This window comes from Thalassophryne amazonica, chromosome 1, assembly GCF_902500255.1.
Source record: "Thalassophryne amazonica chromosome 1, fThaAma1.1, whole genome shotgun sequence".
Taxonomy (NCBI): Eukaryota; Metazoa; Chordata; class Actinopteri; order Batrachoidiformes; family Batrachoididae; genus Thalassophryne; species Thalassophryne amazonica.
In genome coordinates this window covers 2,766,028-2,786,452 of record NC_047103.1, presented here as the reverse complement: position 1 = coordinate 2,786,452, position 20,425 = coordinate 2,766,028, and the positions used below count along the sequence as shown (strand labels likewise).

At 44.2% G+C, this 20,425-nt stretch overlaps 2 protein-coding genes and 1 long non-coding RNA gene across 4 annotated transcripts in view; 2 read left to right on the top strand and 1 right to left on the bottom strand.

Moving 5' to 3' along the window:
• LOC117522394 (gamma-crystallin N-B) overlaps window positions 1-20,425 on the bottom strand; it is a 54,412-nt gene that overhangs the window by 24,184 nt on the left and 9,803 nt on the right. The window contains exon 2 of one of the 2 annotated variants that reach the window (XM_034183825.1): window positions 4,184-4,240. In XM_034183825.1, coding sequence (XP_034039716.1) covers window positions 4,184-4,219 — 36 coding nt within the window. In that variant the 5' untranslated portion in view covers window positions 4,220-4,240. Of the gene's footprint in view, window positions 1-469; window positions 1,210-4,183; window positions 4,241-20,425 lie in introns of those variants that run through there. The other variant, XM_034183978.1, reaches the window with a different exon arrangement.
• eci2 (enoyl-CoA delta isomerase 2) lies at window positions 376-20,226 on the top strand. Its single transcript, XM_034183720.1, has 11 exons — window positions 376-537; window positions 2,961-3,022; window positions 4,050-4,153; window positions 4,777-4,875; window positions 14,439-14,630; window positions 16,295-16,364; window positions 16,543-16,645; window positions 18,301-18,421; window positions 18,520-18,609; window positions 18,788-18,931; window positions 19,685-20,226. Exons 1-11 carry the CDS (start codon window positions 485-487, stop codon window positions 19,838-19,840), a joined length of 1,194 nt encoding a protein of 397 aa, XP_034039611.1. The 5' UTR covers window positions 376-484; the 3' UTR covers window positions 19,841-20,226.
• LOC117522596 lies at window positions 17,127-17,519 on the top strand. The gene is made up of 3 exons (XR_004564263.1): window positions 17,127-17,153; window positions 17,257-17,397; window positions 17,450-17,519. It is a non-coding gene; the product is annotated as an uncharacterized LOC117522596 (long non-coding RNA).

Sequence of the window (20,425 nt, the reverse complement as noted above, 5' to 3'; positions counted from 1 at the left end):
TTCCTCAAGGACGTGTTCTGGGTCCGACACTTCAGTTCACACATTCTGATTCTTCTTCAATCTGTATCTAAGACTTTTCGGTTGTTGTTGTTTTTATAATAACATTTGAGTACAAAAGCCAAACAGGTCATTTGATGATGATTCATCCATATATGTGCATTCTGACAGATTTTTTTTTTTTACAAATTTTTTTATGATCTGATGGAAACGATAATTAAATGTAATTTTCGGGGCTTCATTTGTGTAACATTCTTTGGTTGGAACTTTTATTGAGCAGCTGTATGCAGCAGCCTGCTCTTTGCAAGTTAACATTTGCAGTAAAGCTGGCTTTCCAAAGTGAGTATACGAACACAAGAAGGGAGTGGTAAGATGGCTGCCCGCGGCTTCACATACAGCTTCGACACACGTTTCAGAGCTTCGGGGGTCGATGAAAGGTGTCTCAGAGACGGCGGTTCGCTGCTTTACTTACCTGTTTTCTGGTTAAATGGCTGCTGTCCTCAAGAGCTCCGCTGTCTGGCGCTTTGTCCGACTGTCCAGGTGACAAACACAAATCTTATTTTTCTCTGTGTGCGTGTGACAGTCACAAAAACATTTAGTTTAATTCGAGAAAACAAAGCGCCAAAGGAGCCGCTAGCTACAAAGCTAAGTAGTCTGTGACTCGTTAGCGAAACTAAAACGCTAGTTTACAAACATAGTTAACACACCACTAACTGGCGCCAAGTAATTAGATGTTACTAAATATAGGTGTGATAGTTTTAGTGACCTTTGCACCAGATTATGTGGGTTACCGCGGACTTTACACCGAGCGCCCTCTGGTGGCCATTTCTGACCGATGACATCACCGAGCTCAATACAAATACATGTAATTTGGTCACTTTTTAAAAGGGTCAGACTCGTCAATAAAGTCAGCTTAATGTGCAGTGGTTCGTTTCAGGTCAGCTTGGTGTATAAATCTCATCGTTGCAGGCAGTAAGAGCCGTCAACTGACTGACGAAACAAGTTAGAGACAAAACAAAACCATCTGATTTCAATTGACAATCAAAGCAGCCTGCGGTGGTTTTCATCGGGCGGCCAGTTGTGGAAGTACGAATTCTCGCCTTTGGATTGGCCACTTCGCCGGAAGTGACGTGGCTCCGCGGCAACCCATAGACATAATGAAGCATTGATTCATTATAATCTAGAGTCACAGGAGGTGGAGCCTGTCCCAACAGACACAGGGTGAGAGGCGGGGTTTATCCTGGACAGACCCCTGTCCAAGGTAAACCCCGCCTCTCGCCCTGGACAGGACATAACCAAAGAGGTTGTATACTAGAGGCCGCAGTCGAACTGAGGCGTGTCCCAGCAAGGGGGCGTGACTCAATGAGTCTCACTAAGAAACAGGTGGAATACACCAGAAAGCTGCACATGTTGGCAAAGCCACAAACTGAGGAAGAAGGGAGATGATATTTCCTTCCATAAGTAAGAGGTTTTTGTTCTTGTCACTTTGTCCGTGACATTTGGACGATAAACAGTTGTGTGTTTCCTGCCCGTGTCATCTGAGGATACGGACCATTAACTCTTCACTTCTATCTAGTTGATATTTTCCCCTTCTAGACCCATGTCTCCTTAAAATACTTATTAGTGATTAAAATTGTTTGACAAGACTGACGATTTTTAAAAATTTACACCTTAAAATAACGAGACGCTGCTCGCAGATTATAATGACCCGCGCTGTGCCGCTCACAGTCAGCTTCACACACACACACGCCACTGACTTCATGAATGAAACTTGGTCAGTAAAGGATAATTATATATATATATATATATATATATATATATATATATATATATTGATGGTTTTAAGAGTTGTGCTGCGCTGAAAACAGCAGCAGCTGGAACAGATCAGATCCGTGTAAATAATATTTGGGAGTGTGTGTGTGTGTCAGTGTCAGTGTCAGAGTAAGTTTAATACTTTCCTGACATAATTTAATGTTAATTAATTTTACTGGCTCGATATCCAGGTCAGAATGGCTTTTTTTTTTTTTTTTTTTTTTTTTTTACCATAACATTTTATTAAAGTTTTTGTCTATGACCTTACAACATCATGGGTTTCTCTGTACTTTTGATTTTGTTACTTGGTTGTACTACATGACATTTATATTAAAACAAGAAAAACATTGACACACACAAGAAGGAAAAAAAAAACTAATCAATAAAAAAAATAACCAAAGCTTCTCTTGGCAGCTAAGATAATTTTTCAACTTTTCAACTTGGCCTCAAATACTAGAATCTGATCTCAGAACAAGTAAGTGTACATTTATTTACTTAAAGCTGTGGATCTGCATCGTGTACATTCTCAGTAATCCACAGATTCATCTGTTAGGTCCACACCCCTTATAAAATTAATAAAGGGTCTCCAGATCTTCTCAAACAGTTGTTGCTTGGATTTATGAATATATGTGATTCTTTCAAGTGGTAAGTTAAATAACATCTGCTTTAACCACAGGGTGGCGCTGGATCTCAGAACGACATTTTAACACATATTTTGCGCGGTTAGGAGGCGTCATGTCGCTGTCCATGAAGGGACAATGGCCTTTAGTGGGCAGCATTGGGAGTGCAGACTCTAGTTCTCATATACAACCTTTTTGCTTTTAACACTCTTTCTGGAGATTTCTTGTTTTCTTCCTGGATACTCATAGGTATTGTGTAATTTATACTCTGGAGGCCAGCAGGGGTCGCTGTGCAGCCTCACTCCCCAAACAGCTAAAGGAGTCTCTGGCCACATATCACAATTCTGGGTTTTGGCCTTCGCGTGCAATAGTCCACGCTGGAGATCACGTCCCGAGGGGAGCGAGTGAGAGGAGTCAAACACACAACGCAGCACAAGTTGCTACAGTTACCCACAATGCACTTCTCTGCATGCACATGCAGAAATGCTTTTAGGTGGCTTTTGAAAGTTTTCTTTTTCTTTTTGTCACCAGGTCCCTCAGACTGTCTGCAGCTTCGAGTGTGAAGATCCACACCACTGTTTCTCCACAGATGGGTATGAGTTTGAAGGGGACTGCTTCCTGACCCGTGCAGGTTTAAAGGATCCTGCTGTTGCTTCTGGAGTCTTCTTTATAACGTTTGCATTTATTTATGTAAAAAAAAATGCCTTGAGCTCAGTCAGACATATTTTAAAAATTTGACATGACTTATGAGAGCAGTTCCACGTCATGGCCCGGTCACACGGCACAGGACGATTCCCGAACGAAGGGAAAAAAAGTCAAAAGATTATTGAGAAAAGGTGGACGAATGAGCCTTTGACTTTTCCCATCACCAAATAGCCTGCGAATCAAGAGCGCAAAAGGAAGGAAAGAGGAACAAAACAAAACTGAAGCCAACGTTGATCTCGACGCTTTAAACGAAGCGCACTTGGAGTCACTGCAGTGTGAGTCTGCATTCCAGGCGCTGGGACGGAGCTCATAGTGCTCAGTCCTGGAGAAGATTAATTCTGGCCTATATAAGGTGCCTGAGCCCAGTGAAGCTGACCCCCCCCCCAACCCAGATAAAAATCCAACCAAACAGGCTGAGTTTGCCCTGTAATTTGTAATTTCCAACAATACATGAACGCAGCAGCAGTGCTCACAAAACTGCTTCTGCACTGTGTGAAAACATTCAGCTGGTCCAACGATGTCGAAGTAAACACTAACGTTACAGAAACTAAGCACACGATAAGAAACCGTCAAGAACGACAGCAAAACGAAATTTGGACGAATGGAGGGTTTTCAGCGGCATTTGTTAAAATTTTTGGACAGTTTAAAAATCCTGACGAAGCACAGGCTGCAGGAACAAAACAGCGTGAAGGTTAAACAATGCCAACGAAAGTCCAGATTTCTTGTTTTGTTTGGGCTTCGTTGCCCTTCATTAAGTGCCGTGTGACCAGACCTTCAGGAGGAGTCAGACACGCATTAGTTCAGAAAAAGAACTGTTCTGTCAAGGAACTGTGAAGTTAGAGGAGCAGTGGCTGACTCTGGACTGTGGCTGACTCTGTGGGCTGTGGCTGACTGTGATGTTTTGTCTGTCTTGAGGTGTGACGATGGAACAATTTGAGGAGGCAAAGAGCAAACTGTCCACACTGAAGGACGACCCAGGAAACGAGGTCAAACTAAAAATCTACGCTCTCTTCAAACAGGTAAAAGTCTCATCACAGACAAAATCTTACTTTGTTTTTCTGAGTCCACGGCAACAGCATCCTCATCCTCACTTCACAGGGCTCTTCCTAGAAATTCAGAGCACAATGGTGCTGGAGTTCATCTCGGTTGCAGAACTGTTCAAACTTGCTTCAGTCACATTGAAAAATGTACCACATTATTTTGTCTGCTCATGATTCCAAAAAGGTATCATTTGGACAGTCTAGGACTGCATGTTATGGGGTAAAAACAGCAACAATGTTGAGTGACAAAGGTCAGTTTCAGTTTGTACAGGGGTCAAAGGTTAAAGTTGCTCCAATGGGGGGGGGGGGGGGGGGTGTTGCAAGCTAACGATGGAGCAAATAGGATTAATAAAATACTTTTGACTTTGTTGAATGTTTGGTCTCTAAAGTAAAGGTCAAACAATGTCATGGTCCATTGGATTCTACGACCTTTGACCTATGTTACCCCATAATGTTATAAAGCAGAACAGATGTTGCAAACTCTTCCTTTTAAAAACCTGATTAACTCAACCAATAACTTTTTTTGATCAGAATTGTTGCATATTTTTGTCTCAGTCATCTGGATAAGCTGTTTTTGACATCATAATTTAACTGTCCTCCAGGCCATTCAGGGTCCCTGTAATACTCCCAAACCCGGGATCCTGGACTTTGTCAACAAGGCCAAATGGGATGCATGGAAATCTCTGGGCTCCATCTCACAGGTGAACCTGATTCTCAGTTTCATTCTATTCCACTTTACAGGGACATTGATGAACCATCATACAGAGAAAATGGCCCCTTACTTCAGACACCGAGGGGCCATTAACCGCTACCACCCTTTGCAAATATGAGTTACTGATTTACTGCACACAATCCCACCTGCTTTGTGCTCTGGACGCTGTATATAAAATGATTATTTTGTAGCGGATTCATCATTTTCTGTTAGTTTGGATGTTGAAAACGCCTCTAAATGCTTTTGGAATCACAGAACCGTTTCATCTGGAGCCTTTTTGTCCCACTCTCTCCTGCTCCATGAAGCAGAGAACATATTTTGGAACAGCTTAAAAATCAAATCAATTTTATTTATATAGCACCAAATCACAACAAACAGTTGCCCCAAGGTGCTTTATATTGTAAGTCAAAATCCATACAATAATTACAGAAAAAACCCAACGGTCAAAACGACCCCCTGTGAGCAAGCACTTGGCGACAGTGGGAAGGAAAAACTCCCTTTTAACAGGAAGAAACCTCCAGCAGAACCAGGCTCAGGGAGGGGCAGTCTTCTGCTGGGACTGGTTGGGGCTGAGGGGTGAGAATCAGGAAAAAGACATGCTGTGGAAGAGAGCAGAGATCAATCACTAATGATTAACTGCAGAGTGGTGCATACAGAGCAAAAAGAGAAAGAAACAGTGCATCATGGGAACCCCACAGCAGTCTAAGTCTATAGCAGCATAACTAAGGGATGGTTCAGGGTCACCTGATCCAGCCCTAACTATAAGCTTTAGCTAAAAGGAAAGTTTTAAGCCTAATCTTAAAAGTAGAGAGGGTGTCTGTCTCCCTGATCCGAATTGGGAGCTGGTTCCACAGGAGAGGAGCCTGAAAGCTGAAGGCTCTGCCTCCTATTCTACTCTTACAAACCCTAGGAACTACAAGTAAGCCTGCAGTCTGAGAGTGAAGTGCTCTATTGGGGTGATATGGTACTATGAGGTCCCTAAGATAAGATGGGACCTGATTATTCAAAACCTTATAAGTAAGAAGAATTTTAAATTCTATTCTAGAATTGACAGGAAGCCAATGAAGAGAGGCCAATATGGGTGAGATATGCTCTCTCCTTCCAGTCCCCGTCAGTACTCTAGCTGCAGCATTTTGAATTAACTGAAGGCTTTTCAGGGAACGTTTAGGACAACCTGATAATAATGAATTACAGTAGTCCAGCCCAGAGGAAATAAATGCATGAATTAGTTTTTCAGCATCACTCTGAGACAAGACCTTTCTAATTTTAGAGATATTGCACAAATGCAAAAAAGCAGTCCTACATATTTGTTTAATATGCGCATTGAATGACATATCCTGATCAAAAATGACTCCAAGATTTCTCACAGTATTACTAGAGGTCAGGGTAATGCCATCCAGAGTAAAGATCTGGTTAGACACCATGTTTAAGATTTGTGGGGCCAAGTACAATAACTTCAGTTTTATCTGAGTTTAAAAGCAGGAAATTAGAGGTCATCCATGTCTTTATGTCTGTAAGACAATCCTGCAGTTTAGCTAATTGGTGTGTCTCCTCTGGCTTCATGGATAGATAAAGCTGGGTGTCATCTGCGTAACAATGAAAATTTAAGCAATACCGTCTAATAATACTACCTAAGGGAAGCATGTATAAAGTGAATAAAATTGGTCCTAGCACAGAACCTTGTGGAACTCCATAATTAACCTTAGTCTGTGAAGAAGATTCCCCATTTACATGAACAAATTGTAATCTATTAGATAAATATGATTCAAACCACCGCAGCGCAGTGCCTTTAATACCTATGGCATGCTCTAATCTCTGTAATAAAATTTTATGGTCAACAGTATCAAAAGCAGCACTGAGGTCTAACAGAACAAGCACAGAGATGAGTCCACTGTCTGAGGCCATAAGAAGATCATTTGTAACCTTCACTAATGCTGTTTCTGTACTGTGATGAATTCTAAAACCTGACTGAAACTCTTCAAATAGACCATTCCTCTGCAGATGATCAGTTAGCTGTTTTACAACTACCCTTTCAAGAATTTGTGAGAGAAAAGGAAGGTTGGAGATTGGCCTATAATTAGCTAAGATAGCTGGGTCAAGTGATGGCTTTTTAAGTAATGGTTTAATTACTGCCACCTTAAAAGCCTGTGGTGTACATAGCCAACTAATAAAGATAGATTGATCATATTTAAGATCGAAGCATTAATTAATGGTAGGGCTTCCTTGAGGAGCCTGGTAGGAATGGGGTCTAATAGAGGTCTAATACGGGTTATCTGCTTTAAGCTGCGAGTTTGTGAGTTATACCACGGAGTCAGGCACTTCTGATTTAAAGCTCTCTTTTTCAGAGGAGCTACAGCATCCAAAGTTGTCTTCAATGAGGATGTAACACTATTGATGAGATACTCTATCTCACAGAGTTTAGGTAGCTACTCTGCACTGTGTTGGTATATGGCATTAGAGAACATAAAGAAGGAATCATATCCTTAAACCTAGTTACAGCGCTTTCTGAAAGACTTCTAGTGTAATGAAACTTATTCCCCACTGCTGGGTAGTCCATCAGAGTAAATGTAAATGTTATTAAGAAATGATCAGACAGAAGGGAGTTTTCAGGGAATACTGTTAAGTCTTCAATTTCCATACCATAAGTCAGAACAAGATCTAAGATATGATTAAAGTGGTGGGTGGACTCATTTACATTTTGAGCAAAACCAATTGAGTCTAATAATAGATTAAATGCAGTGTTGAGGCTGTCATTCTCAGCATCTGTGTGGATGTTAAAATCGCCCACTATAATTATCTTATCTGAGCTAAGCACTAAGTCAGACAAAAGGTCTGAAAATTCACAGAGAAACTCACAGTAACGACCAGGTGGACGATAGATAATAACAAATAAAACTGTTTTTTGGGACTTCATATTTGGATGGACAAGACTAAGAGTCAAGCTTTCAAATGAATTAAAGCTCTGTCTGGGTTTTTGATTAATTAATAAGCTGGAATGGAAGATTGCTGCTAATCCTTCGCCTCGGCCCGTGCTACGAGCATTCTGGCAGTTAGTGTGACTCGGGGGTGTTGACTCATTTAAACTAACATATTCATCCTGCTGTAACCAGGTTTCTGTAAGGCAGAATAAATCAATATGTTGATCAATTATTATATAATTTACTAACAGGGACTTAGAAGAGAGAGACCTAATGTTTAATAGACCACATTTAACTGTTTTAGTCTGTGGTGCAGTTGAAGGTGCTATATTATTTTTTCTTTTTGAATTTTTATGCTTAAATAGATTTTTAAGGGTTATTGGTGGTCTGGGAGCAGGCACCGTCTCTATGGGGATGGGGTAATGAGGGGATGGCAGGGGGAGAGAAGCTGCAGAGAGGTGTGTAAGACTACAACTCTGCTTCCTGGTCCCAACCCTGGATAGTCACGGTTTGGAGGATTTAATAAAATTGGCCAGATTTCTAGAAATGAGAGCTGCTCCATCCAAAGTGGGATGGATGCCGTTTCTCCTAACAAGACCAGGTTTTCCCCAGAAGCTTTGCCAATTATCTATGAAGCCCACCTCATTTTTTGGACACCACTCAGACAGCCAGCAATTCAAGGAGAACATGCGGCTAAACATGTCACTCCCGGTCCGATTGGGGAGGGGCCCAGAGAAAACTACAGAGTCCGACATTGTTTTTGCAAAGTTACACACCGATTCAGTGTTAATTTTAGTGACCTCCGATTGGCGTAACCGGGTGTCATTACTGCCGACGTGAATTACAATCTTACCAAATTTACGCTTAGCCTTAGCCAGCAGTTTCAAATTTCCTTCAATGTCGCCTGCTCTGGCCCCTGGAAGACAATTGACTATGGTTGCTGGTGTCGCTAACTTCACATTTCTCAAAACAGAGTCGCCAATAACCAGAGTTTGATCCTCGGTGGGTGTGTCGCCGAGTGGGGAAAAACGGTTAGAAATGTGAACAGGTTGGCGATGTACACGGGGCTTCTGTTTAGAGCTACGCTTCCTCCTCACAGTCACCCAGTCGGCCTGCTTTCCCGGCTGCTCGGGATCTGCTGGAAGGGAACTAACGGCGGCTAAGCTACCTTGGTCCGCACCGACTACAGGGGCCTGGCTAGCTGTAGAATTTTCCATGGTGCGGAGCCGAGTCTCCAATTCGCCCAGCCTGGCCTCCAAAGCTACGAATAAGCTACACTTATTACAAGTACCATTACTGCTAAAGGAGGCCGAGGAATAACTAAACATTTCACACCCAGAGCAGAAAAGTGTGGGAGAGACAGGAGAAGCCGCCATGCTAAATCGGCTAAGAGCTAGTAGCTGCGCTAAGCTAGCAGATTCCTTAAAACACACAAAGTGAATAATGTGTAAATAATTTAGAGGTGATTCAGCAGAGGGAGTGCGTTAGTTAAGGCACGTGAAGATTACACTGTGAAACAAATCGTTATCTAGTTAACTAGATCAATCTAACTGCGCAGATTAAACAGCTAACAGATACAGCAAAACACCGCTGTGCTCCGGAACAGGAAGTGATAGAATACCGCAGTGAGAGCCAACCACCAGTAGAGGCCAAGTCGGTCCGTGAAATCCTTAAAAGGTAACTATTTTTTTATTGTAATAGCTTTGTAAAACAGTTGCATGTTCATTCCTTTGTTTTTTTTTTTTTTTTTTGAGCTGCTGTAAAAGTATGTTTATGATAGATTTAACATCTTGCTATAATGGATCAAATGAGCTGCGCAATGACTCGCACTCAAAAAGAGCATTTACACAAAACGCCAGCTCGAAAAAGAGTGATTTTGCAGTCAATAATGCCCAAACACAAAGTTAAAAGTTGGATCACGGTGTCAAATGTGTGTTTAAAGCTGCAGATAGAAAGGAAGCCAGCGAGAAGGAGAGCAGAGGCAACTGTCCAAGAACGTGCGCATGCAAAAGAGTGATTTCGCAGACATTAACGGATGAACACACGTGCATTAACGTTGCGTTGTCATGGCACTGCATGTCATATGCGGCTTGACGTGGATCATATGGGGCGACACGAGCCATTTGAAGCTGGACGAGGCTCAAATGACAGGTTGGTTGTGGCTCACTAGAGGCTTCTTCATAATGGATATGCAATAGATGAAAATGTGGATCATTCTTCAAATAATTGCTGACACACCCATGCGTGGCTCATTATTCATGGCTTATTATTCGGTGGAACCGAGGCTTAAGCCCACAAACACACAATGTAGCTTCTTCTGGCCTTCTCTGTACTTCTTCAACAGTATTCTCAGAGCAAACATTGCATCTGTAGTGCTCTTTCTCGGCATGAAACCATATTGCTGCTCACAGATCTTCACCTGTTTTCTAAGCCTAGCTTCTACTACTCTTTCCCATAACTTCATGCTGTGGCTGATCAACTTTATGCCTCTGTAGTTACTGCAGCTCTGCACATCACCCTTGTTCTTGAAAATAGGAACCAGCACACTTAGTCTCCACTCCTCAGGCATCCTTTCATTTTCCAAGATTTTATTAAACAATCTGGTTAGAAACTCCACTTCCATCTCTCCAAGACATTTCCATCCCTCCACTGGAATGTCATCTGGACCAACTGCCTTTCCACTCTTCATCCTCTTCATAGCTGCCCTCACTCCATCCTTACTAATCTCTTATTTACATTCCTTAGCATTTGCCACTTCTCTTTTCTCCGTGTACTCCTGTCTACTTCAGCTAACTATTCCAATGCTTTTTTCACCAACTTCTGTCTTCTTTGTTTTCTCTCCACATCACCCAACCTTTTCTCTCTCTCATTTTCTTCATTCATCAACTTCTCAAAACAGCTCAGTTGATGGACCCTGACAGAGGAGCTCTGCCGGTCACCGCACGACCGCTTTAGCTGGTCACCAGAAGTCGTTTATGCGGTCAAAGCTTGTTGATCTTTTGACAGCGGTTTGAATCGCTGCACGGCTCTGGCTGACCCAGATGGATATATATGCAGTGAGGTTGCTGTCTCGGATTGTCAGAATAAATGTTTGAGTGTCTTTATTCTCTGTTCGCCAAAATCAAAACTGCGTCTTCCGTTGTCATCTGTGCAGCCCGGTTAAAACCAAAAACTTGATACAAAATTGTTAACTTTGTAGCAAAAATGTTCACTAGGTGGATTTGGAGTCTAATAAGAAAAAGGGTTTTTAATTTGAAAAATCGTCAAAGGAAGCAATGTGTGCCAGCACTCGTAAACTTCACAAAAAGTTGAGGTAAAAGAGCAACTTTGGAAGAAAAACGAAATTTCTTGTTGCGCGCACGGACAAGAAATTAATTCCACCAGCACGTGGTTGGAAGAACAAAGGCTGATAAACGAGATGGCAGAAGGCTACGCATCTCCAAAAACCAAGACTGAAAAGAAGAGCAAGAAGCAAGAGAGCCAAGAGGGTGTATCCCCAGAGACGTTTACCTTTAAAGGGACTTTAACTCCACCCCCAAGAATTCTGGGTCTTTGATTGAGTTTCTTTGTCTGGGTCACTAATAAATCATTGGTTGCCACTCTCAAATTTCCGCTTAAAACCAACCAGGTCCTGTTTTAACCAAACTCTTGTAAAATGGGTACTTTGGAAACAAGCAAACATTTGATAAAACTTTCTACAATCTGTAGTCAGTATAAAATCCATAAGAGTGGATTTTATACTGACTACAGATTTTATACTGACTAGAGTACAAACAGTAGTCCAACTTTTTAAATGCCGTTTCAGTTTGGATGACACAAACTGAAGTCATGTGTCCATTCCCAATGTGTCCAAAGGGGTCACTCGTGTTCCATGTATCTGATAAGCCTGGATCTGTTATTTAATTCTAAAACATGAATTTCGTCAATCTGAGGTCAGTTTCGACCAAAGAAACTGTGTTGTACTCTCCAAGTTGCGAGCAGTTCATCTGTATTATGAACTTAGTGGAATTTTGTTGTTAAGACAGAGTTCTGGGATTTGGGGGAAAAGTTTGTTCATATTCATCCAACTGGGGGCTTCGTATTCTCCATGTGGGGGAGGGGGGGGTTCTTTGGGCATCTGGCTGTAGAGCTGATAACAAGCCAACTCCTCACCAAGAATCCACTTTGAAGGTCGCAAGTCCTGATAAAGATGTTGGTTTAAAGACATCTTCCCATCCCGTGTTGGGCTCAGAAAAACATCCTTTGGCATGTGGACAAGTTCCAGACCTCGGTCACGGTTTGGTTTATCTTTTAAGAAACTTTTATGGTTTTTGCTTCATGCAAACTCAGGAAGTTGGGGTTGAAGACAGGCTTCTCACTACACTTACTATTCAACTTCTTGTACAGCTCGCAATATGCCTTTTCCTTCGCTTTTGCCACTTCTCGCCTTACGCCACATCTCCTTGAACTCATATCTACTTTCTTCATTTCTCCAACTATCCCAATTCTTTTTTGCCAACCTCTTTCCTTATGCTTTCTTGGACATCATTCCACCACCAAGTCTCCTTGTCTTCCTTCCACTGTCCAGATGTCTCACCCGGTACCTTCCTAGCTGTCTCCCTCACCACATCTGCAGTACTTTTCCAGTTGTCCAAAATGTCTTCCCCTCCAACCAGTGCTTCTCTCACCTGCTCACTGAATTTTACACAAGTCTTCCTCCTTCAGCTTCCACCATCTGATCCTTTGTTGAGCTCTCACTATCTTCTTCTTCTTCACTTCTAAAGGCATCCTACAAACAACCATCCTATGCTATCTAATGACACTCTCTCCTGCCACCACCTTACAGCCTCTGAATTCTTTGTTTGCATCTCCTACACAGAATGTAGTCCACCTGTGTGCACCTTCCTCCACTCTTATATGTTACCCTGTGCTCCTCCCTTTTCTTAAAGTAGGCGTTCACCACAGACATTTCCATCCTTTTTGCAAAATCACCTACCATCTGTCCTTCCACATTCCTGTCCTTGATACCATATCTAACCATTACTTCCCCATCACCTCTGTTCCCTTCACCAACATGCCCATTGAAGTCTGCTCCTATCACCACTCTTTCATGGTTGGGTTCACCCTCCACCACCTCATCTAACACACTCCAGAAATCTTCTTTCTCCTTCATCTCACAACCTACCTGTGGGGCATATGCACTGATGATATTCATCATCACCCCTTCAATTTCAAACTACACACTCATCACCCTGTCAGACACTCGCTTAACCTCCAACACACTTTTAACATACTCTTCCTTTAAAATGACCCCAACACCATTTCTCTTCCTGTCTCACCATGATACAACTAGAACCCATCACCTACGCTCCTGCTCTTACTTCCCTTCCATTTGGTCTCTTGCACACACAGTATGTCTACCTTTCTCCTCTCCATCATGTCAGTCGGCTCGCTCCCTTTACACGTTCTCCTCCTCTTCTTCTTTTCTTTTTCACCCAGCAGTAGCCCAGTTTCCACCAGTGTGGCAGACCGAATGGTCTGCCCCTAAAAATCAGTCCGCCTTTTGCATCTGTGCATGTGTTATTTCAGACCACAGCAGCACGTCTGAGACGGAGTCTCTTCACCCAAAGCAATCAAATGGATTAATGGGATCATTAACCATCAGATGAAAAAGGTAAAACCTCTTAAATCATTCTAAAGTCAGTTTGAAGCAGAAACGAGGCAAAAATCTGTGACGCTTTGAAATGTCCGACACACAGTGAACACATCAGCCAGCAGCTTGTTTAGCCGTGGTGCTCTGATCGCTTCTGCCGTCTTTTCTGATGTAATAATGCTGAATTTATGTGGAAATTACTGTTGTAGAAAAGCTTCAGATGTCTGTCGTTGAGAGAGATGATGACTGGAGGCAGTTTGAAGCAGAAACGAGGTGATAAGTGAACCGCATCATCAGGGGGACCGATTTTTAGGGGGACAGTTCGGTTGGCGACACCGCACCTTTTTGGGCAACAGCACAGGTGGCGGCCGTTGTTAAGCCGGGCCTTGACTGATCCGGTATACAAATGTAATTCTTATTCTGCATGGTTGGGTTGGCTTGTTTGACGCAGGATGCCCTTCCTGACGCAACCCTCCTCATTTATCCGGGTTTGGGATGGGCACTCGGTGTACTGGTTGCACTGAGTTGATGTCATTGACAATAATAATATCATATTATCATTTATCATGATATTCTCTGGTGCAATACGTATGTCTTCCAGCAAAATTGGCTATTGTGACAGGTGCGTAGAACTTACTTAGGGATTTGGCAAATTTTAATTCACGAATGAACATTGGACTTGACTCAGACTAACTGCTGACACATTGGAAATACATCTCCAGTCTCAGTTTTTCATGAATATGAAGATAAATCCTTGAATGCCACTTGCTAGATGAACTGAACCAGTGGTTCTAACATTGATATTTATGGACTCCCCCCCCCACTGCTATTCTTAAAGTTGATTCTTTTTTTTACATAACATTTGTGATTTTCACTTACTCTGTGATTTTTTAAGATTTTTTATTTTTTTGTGAAAAATCTTGAAATTCTGGTTTAAGTGTGAACAGTCTTTAAACATCAAGGAATAACTCATTTGATTTATACTTGCTGTTTTCCAACCAGGACGATGCCCGGCAGCAGTACTGTGATCTCATTGGTTCTCTGGTGGCTGCTGAGGGAACAGACTCCACCCACGTTGCAGCCCAGTCCACAGGAAGCGGGACCAACTACAACACGCTGTTGGTGACAACTGAAGACAGCATCACCACCATCAAACTGAACCGACCGGGCAAAAAGAATGCCATCACCACTGAGGTCAGTCAGTGCGCACATGAACAGCACACAGTGTGACGATTATTAACACAAAATGTCTTCATTCAGGCAATAAATGTTGTTACACAGCAAACTCTTAGCAATATGACTATTATTAACACAAAACGTCGCCACACAACCCCGGAATACCAATGTGACAAATGTGCAACAGCATATCGTGAAACATTTGGTCAAACAACCAGATGGCCTCGCAGGTGTACCAATGTCACCACGCGCAGTGCCATCCAGAACTGCGATTTCTTCCTGACCAGCAGCGAACTGCTCCACTAAAGTTGCACCGTCAGCTGAGAGAACACCAGACCCACTGTTGGACCTCAACAGATGAGCTGAGAAAGTGTGTTGCTCCACTGCCACGCCCACTCTGGAAAACAGAGCCAGTTAGTTCAGAGTCTGTACAAACAAGCGGCCCAGACGGCGGCAGTGGCTGGAAGACCGCAACCCAGTCAGCTAGTTGGTGGGACCTGCGGCTGGACTTAGACCGGCATTTCTTCTTCCTCTGGGGAATGCTGCCTGTGCCGCGGATGGTGTCAATCAAGGGCTGCGGTTGCCGCTGGAGTCCAGGGTTCTGGCTGCAGAGCCGACACCAGCGGCAATGGAGGTGAGCAGAACACCGACTGTGGCAGAAGTGAGCAGATTGTCAGCTGTGGAGGAGATGTGGCAGCGCCAGTGGCAGAGGAGGAGAGCAGAATGCCGGCTGTGAAGGAAGCCTGGCTGCGGTACTGGTGTGGGAACTACCGAGTCTTATGTGGATGGCAGGGAACAAGTGTTTATGCTGGTTGGTTGAGGGAGGAATGACTGAAGACTGGTTTGTGTGTGGTGGAGTGATGAGATCAGTGTCTGTACTGCGATCAGGTCTGTCATATGTGGTGTTGAGATTTGTGGTGTGATGGCATGTGCTGTGTCTGTCATAAAGGTCGGGGTAGTTAGCAATTAGGGTGGTGACATGACCAGGATTGGTGCACAGAGTGGTGGCCTGGAAGTCATGTCCGTCTCCGATGTCATGACTGTCGTAGGTGAGAGTGACTGGACAGACTGAGTGTCTGATGCTAATCTACACAGGAGTGAGTCTCAGGGATTGGGGAGTACAAAAAGTCCAATGGGTCATCTGTGTATGCAAGGACCCGTCGCTGAATGAAAAGGGTTTGGATGTGGTGACGGTCAGGGGAGGCAGTCACGTCAGGTTCAGTATGAGTAATGTTCTCAACTGAATCTAGAATTGCGTTTTGTTCATACCGATTAGTGCTGTCTAAATAATCTCAATACAAGTCCCGGATCTGACGAGTACTTTGTTCTTGGACGTCTCCATAGCCGTTTGCTGCAATTGCCGTATACTTTGAAACCGGTCGTGGAAGTGCACAAATTAATCCCCGTGGATCATCGGACGGTCACTAACAGACTAAATCTAAATTATGATTTTGGTGCGACGTGTCCTTTGAAGTGTTAGATTTAAATATCTGAGGGTTTTTTTTCTTTAAATTTCTTGATTTACTACTTTCCTGTAACATGATTAAAAATCACGTCAAGATTTTGACTGCAAACATTTTTTGTAATTTGAGTTGGGCACTAAATGTCTTTGTACTAATAAATACATAATTTTAAATAGAACGTTTGCTTCATTTTGATGTGTTGAGTCTGTTTTCTGTCAGATGTACAGTGAAATCATCAATGCTCTGGAGCAGGCGGCGAGAGATGACTCCGTCCTCACCGTGTTTACTGGTACGTAGGCCGAGGTAAACAACTCAGCAACAGCTAAGCAGCTTCATGCTAGTTTCCCACTTCAGACTTGAATGTTCAGAACGAAAGGTGCCAAGAGCAACTTTTACTTGAGTGGGGGGCTGTGAACAGGAAAGGTCAAAGGTGATGCAGAGGAAAACATTTCGCTGGTAATTCCTAGGTGCTGGTGATTTCTATTGCAGTGGAAACGACTTAACCAACTTCACCAAAATCCCTGAAGGCGGTGTGGAGAAGATGGCCAGAGAGGCCGGAGCTCTGCTCAGGTTTATAGATTTATTTATTTCACCTTAATTTAATGGATAAATGTCTTAAACTTACTGGCTGATGGTAAATGGACTGCATTCGTTATAGCACTTTACAGCATCAGCATTAGAAGCTCAAATGGCTTTACAATGATGCCTCACATTCACTCATTCACACAGACGCACTCACTACACACTGGGAGCAACTGGGGATTAAGGACCTTGCCCAAGGGATCCTCTGGTCTCAAGCCCAATGCTTGAACCACTAGACCATCACCTCCCATCTGTAAACCTCATCGAGAGGAAAGAGCCCTTAAGCCCAGGTGTTGAATTAGATGGTTTATTTAGTTTTATCTGGTTGATTTTTAATAGCTGCGGTTGGTGCAGGCGGCCGGTGTAGGCGGTTGGTGCAGGCGGCCGATGAAGGCGGCTGGTGCAAGGGGCTGATGAAGGCGGCTGGTGCAGGCAGCCGATGAAGATTGAGGATGAAGGCGGTTGGTGTAGGTGGCTGGTGCAGATGGATGAGAAGGTGGCTGGTGCAGATTGAGGATGAAGGCGGTTGGTGTAGGTGGCTGGTGCAGATGGATGAGAAGGTGGCTGGTGCAGATTGAGGATGAAGGCGGTTGGTGTAGGTGGCTGGTGCAGATGGATGAGAAGGTGGCTGGTGCAGGCGGCTGATGCAGATGGATGAGAAGGTGGCTGGTGCAGGCGGCTGATGAAGGTGGCTGGTGCAGGCGGCTGATGAAGGTGGCTGGTGCAGGCGGCTGATGAAGGTGGCTGGTGCAGGCGGCTGATGAAGGTGGCTGGTGCAGGCGGCTGATGAAGGTGGCTGGTGCAAATGGATGATGAAGGCGTAGGCGCTTGGTGTGGGCGACTGGTGCAGGCGACTGAAGGCGGCTGATGCAGGCGACTGATGAAGGCGGCTGGTGCAGGCGGTTGGTGTAGGCGACTGATGAAGGCGGCTGGTGCAGATTGAGGATGTAGGCGGTTGGTGCAGGCGGCTGGTGCAGATTGAGGATGTAGGCGATTGATGAAGATTGAGGATGTAGGCGGTTGATGAAGGCGGCTGGTGAAGGCGGTTGATGAAGGCGGTTGGTGCAGGCGGTTGGAGTAGGCGGGTGGTGCAGGCGACTGGTGCAGATGGATAATAAGGCGGCTGGTGCAGATGGATGATGAAGGCGCTTGGTGGAGGCGGCTGGTGCAGATGGATGAAGAAGGCGCTTGGTGGAGGCGGCTGGTGCAGATGGATGAAGAAGGCGCTTGGTGGAGGCGGCTGGTGAAGGCGGTTGGTGTAGGCGGCTGGTGCAGATTGAGGATGTAGGCGGTTGATGAAGGCGGCTGGTGTAGGCGGCTGGTGAAGGCGCTTGGTGCAGGCGGCTGATGAAGGCGCTTGGTGCAGGCGGCTTGTGAAGGCGGTTGGTGCAGGCGCCTGGTGAAGGCGGTTGGTGAAGGCAAATGGTGTAGGTGGCTGGTGCAGTTGGATGATGTAGGCAGCTGATGAAGGCGGTTGGTGCAGGTGGATGATGAAGGCGGTTGGCCTCTGTGTTTAAACGTGATTCATATAAGAGTCAGTAAGTAACAACTGGTACTGATCTGGATCTTGAGTTTACATGTCATTGTTCGGTGGCAGCATGCACCCTCTGGGTGCCCCTCTACTTACCATTGTGTCTCAACAGAAAGTACGTGAATGCTTACATCGACTTCCCCAAGCCGCTCGTGGCCGTGGTGAACGGACCAGCAGTGGGAATCTCTGTCACAGTACTGGGACTGTTTGACTTGGTCTATGCTACTGAGCGGGTACGTGATGTCTGTGTTTTTGTTTATTTTTTCTCTGATTTATTTGGTGGGAAACTGATCCGAGACCAGTTGGACTGTTTTGCTCTTGTTCTTTCCAGGCCACCTTTCACACGCCATTCAGCCAGCTGGGTCAGAGTCCTGAAGGCTGCTCGTCCTACACCTTCCCCAGAATAATGGGTGTCGCCAAGGTGACCACGGCTAACATATTAACCACGGGAAAAATGGAATCATTAGCTTCACTTAGCAACAGTGGCTAAAACCAAAGCCATCATGAATTTAACAAACGGAAAAAAATCAAACTGAGCCTTCAAAACAGATCAATAATGTGTCAGATTGGTATCTGTGTTTGTGTGTGTTGCATTTTAGGCCAGTGAGATGCTGCTGTTCAATAAGAAGCTGACGGCGGTTCAAGCGTGTGACCTGGGTCTGGTGACGGAGGTTTTCCCTGACAGCAGCTTCCAGTCGGAGGTTTGGACCAGACTGAAGACGTACGCCAAGCTGCCTCGCAACGTAATCACACACAAGCTCTGCACACACAGCCAGCAGGGGGAGTTCTTCCACACAAATCAGTTTTCCTGCTGCAGAAACCTAAATGTGTAAAGCTGAAAACATACTTTCCTGATTGTCTTTCACAATTAAAGTATTTTAATGTGGATGAAAATATGTAGCGAAAACGTGGTTGAATTGGGACACATTAAGAATTAAATGATGTTGTAACAACTGCATTGGCACATTAACTACTTAATTAACCCTAACGGGGACTTCACTGACGCTGCGCGGACTGCAGCTGTCAGTGTGCTGCTTTGTGAGAGAAATGTGCTGCTCGCTGTCCATGGTGCTGAAAGGCAGCAAAAATAAATAAATTCTCACCCACCTCCTCATACAAATCGACGTTCCCTTCAAATCATGCACGTGCACACACACACACACGTGTCCTTTATTGGTGGATTTTGCATGCAGACACAAGATAACTTGCAGAATGACGGCAGAATCACAGTGAGAATGTGAGACAGTGCAATGTTATTGTTCATAATTAGAATGAATTGTACGTGGCACACACGTGATCTTGAGCTGGAATCTGTTCAGTGTTTGGCTATTTTATCCTTCATGTGAGGTTCGTACACATGCCAGTAGGGGGCAGCAAAGGAACATGACTTTAAGACATTTGACGTTGATTCTGTTTGGGTTTAGTTCCAAAGTGGTGCTGTAGTTTTAAATGTACTGAAGGCGTGACCATCACGGTTTCTCTTCTCTCTGTCTCAGTCTGTCGCTCTGTCTAAGCAGCTGATTCGCTCGCTGCAGAAGGAGCGTCTCCACAGCACCAACGACGCCGAGGTGGAGCGTCTGATTGAGCGCTGGACGTCTGACGAGTGCTTCAATGCCGTCATGAGCTTCTTCCAGGCCAAGTCCAAGCTATGAGATCGGAAACATGGAGCATTTCCCTAAAGTCGTCACAGTGGGGGGGGGGGGCACACTTTAACAGCAAAAAATAGGAAGTGGCTCACGTTCACTGTCACAAGCCAGTTTTTACTGGTTGTATTTGTACGACTTTATTAGCGGCTGAGCATCAACTATCTCACTTTTAATTACGAGCTCATGTGCACATGCTGCAGTTTACATTTTGTCAGTATCACGTTTATACACGACCTCAGAAGTAACATCTGTAAACTGCACGTAAGAACATGACCACTGGGGAGGCAGCACATACAGATAATTCAGCTCTAATCTGCCCCCTGGTGGTGAAGCGCCTGAGGTTGTTGTGCGCTCAGCAGGACGCTCTGAAGGATGGTGCCAAAATCCCCATTAAAAAAAAAACTAAACAAACGTGATGGCGCTGCTTAAAAAAACTTAGGGAAAAAAAGTATTGAGAATGTGTACAAGTATTTGGAGAATCTCTGTGACATTGAATGTCCTCAAAGTGACGAGCTGAGGTTTTGAAGTAATTTTGTGTCTGTTTTAAAGTCTGAAACAATAATTGAATAAGTTTGAGCTTTTCTTTTTGCT

Bases quoted from the DNA above. Each gene is read 5' to 3' on its own strand.
- eci2 (XM_034183720.1), top strand. From the start codon at position 485: ATGGCTGCTGTCCTCAAGAGCTCCGCTGTCTGGCGCTTTGTCCGACTG. The intron at 14,631-16,294 runs GTCAGTCAGTGC...GTTTTCTGTCAG, and splicing joins AGAATGCCATCACCACTGAG to ATGTACAGTGAAATCATCAA. The intron at 18,932-19,684 runs GTAATCACACAC...TCTCTGTCTCAG, and splicing joins ACGCCAAGCTGCCTCGCAAC to TCTGTCGCTCTGTCTAAGCA.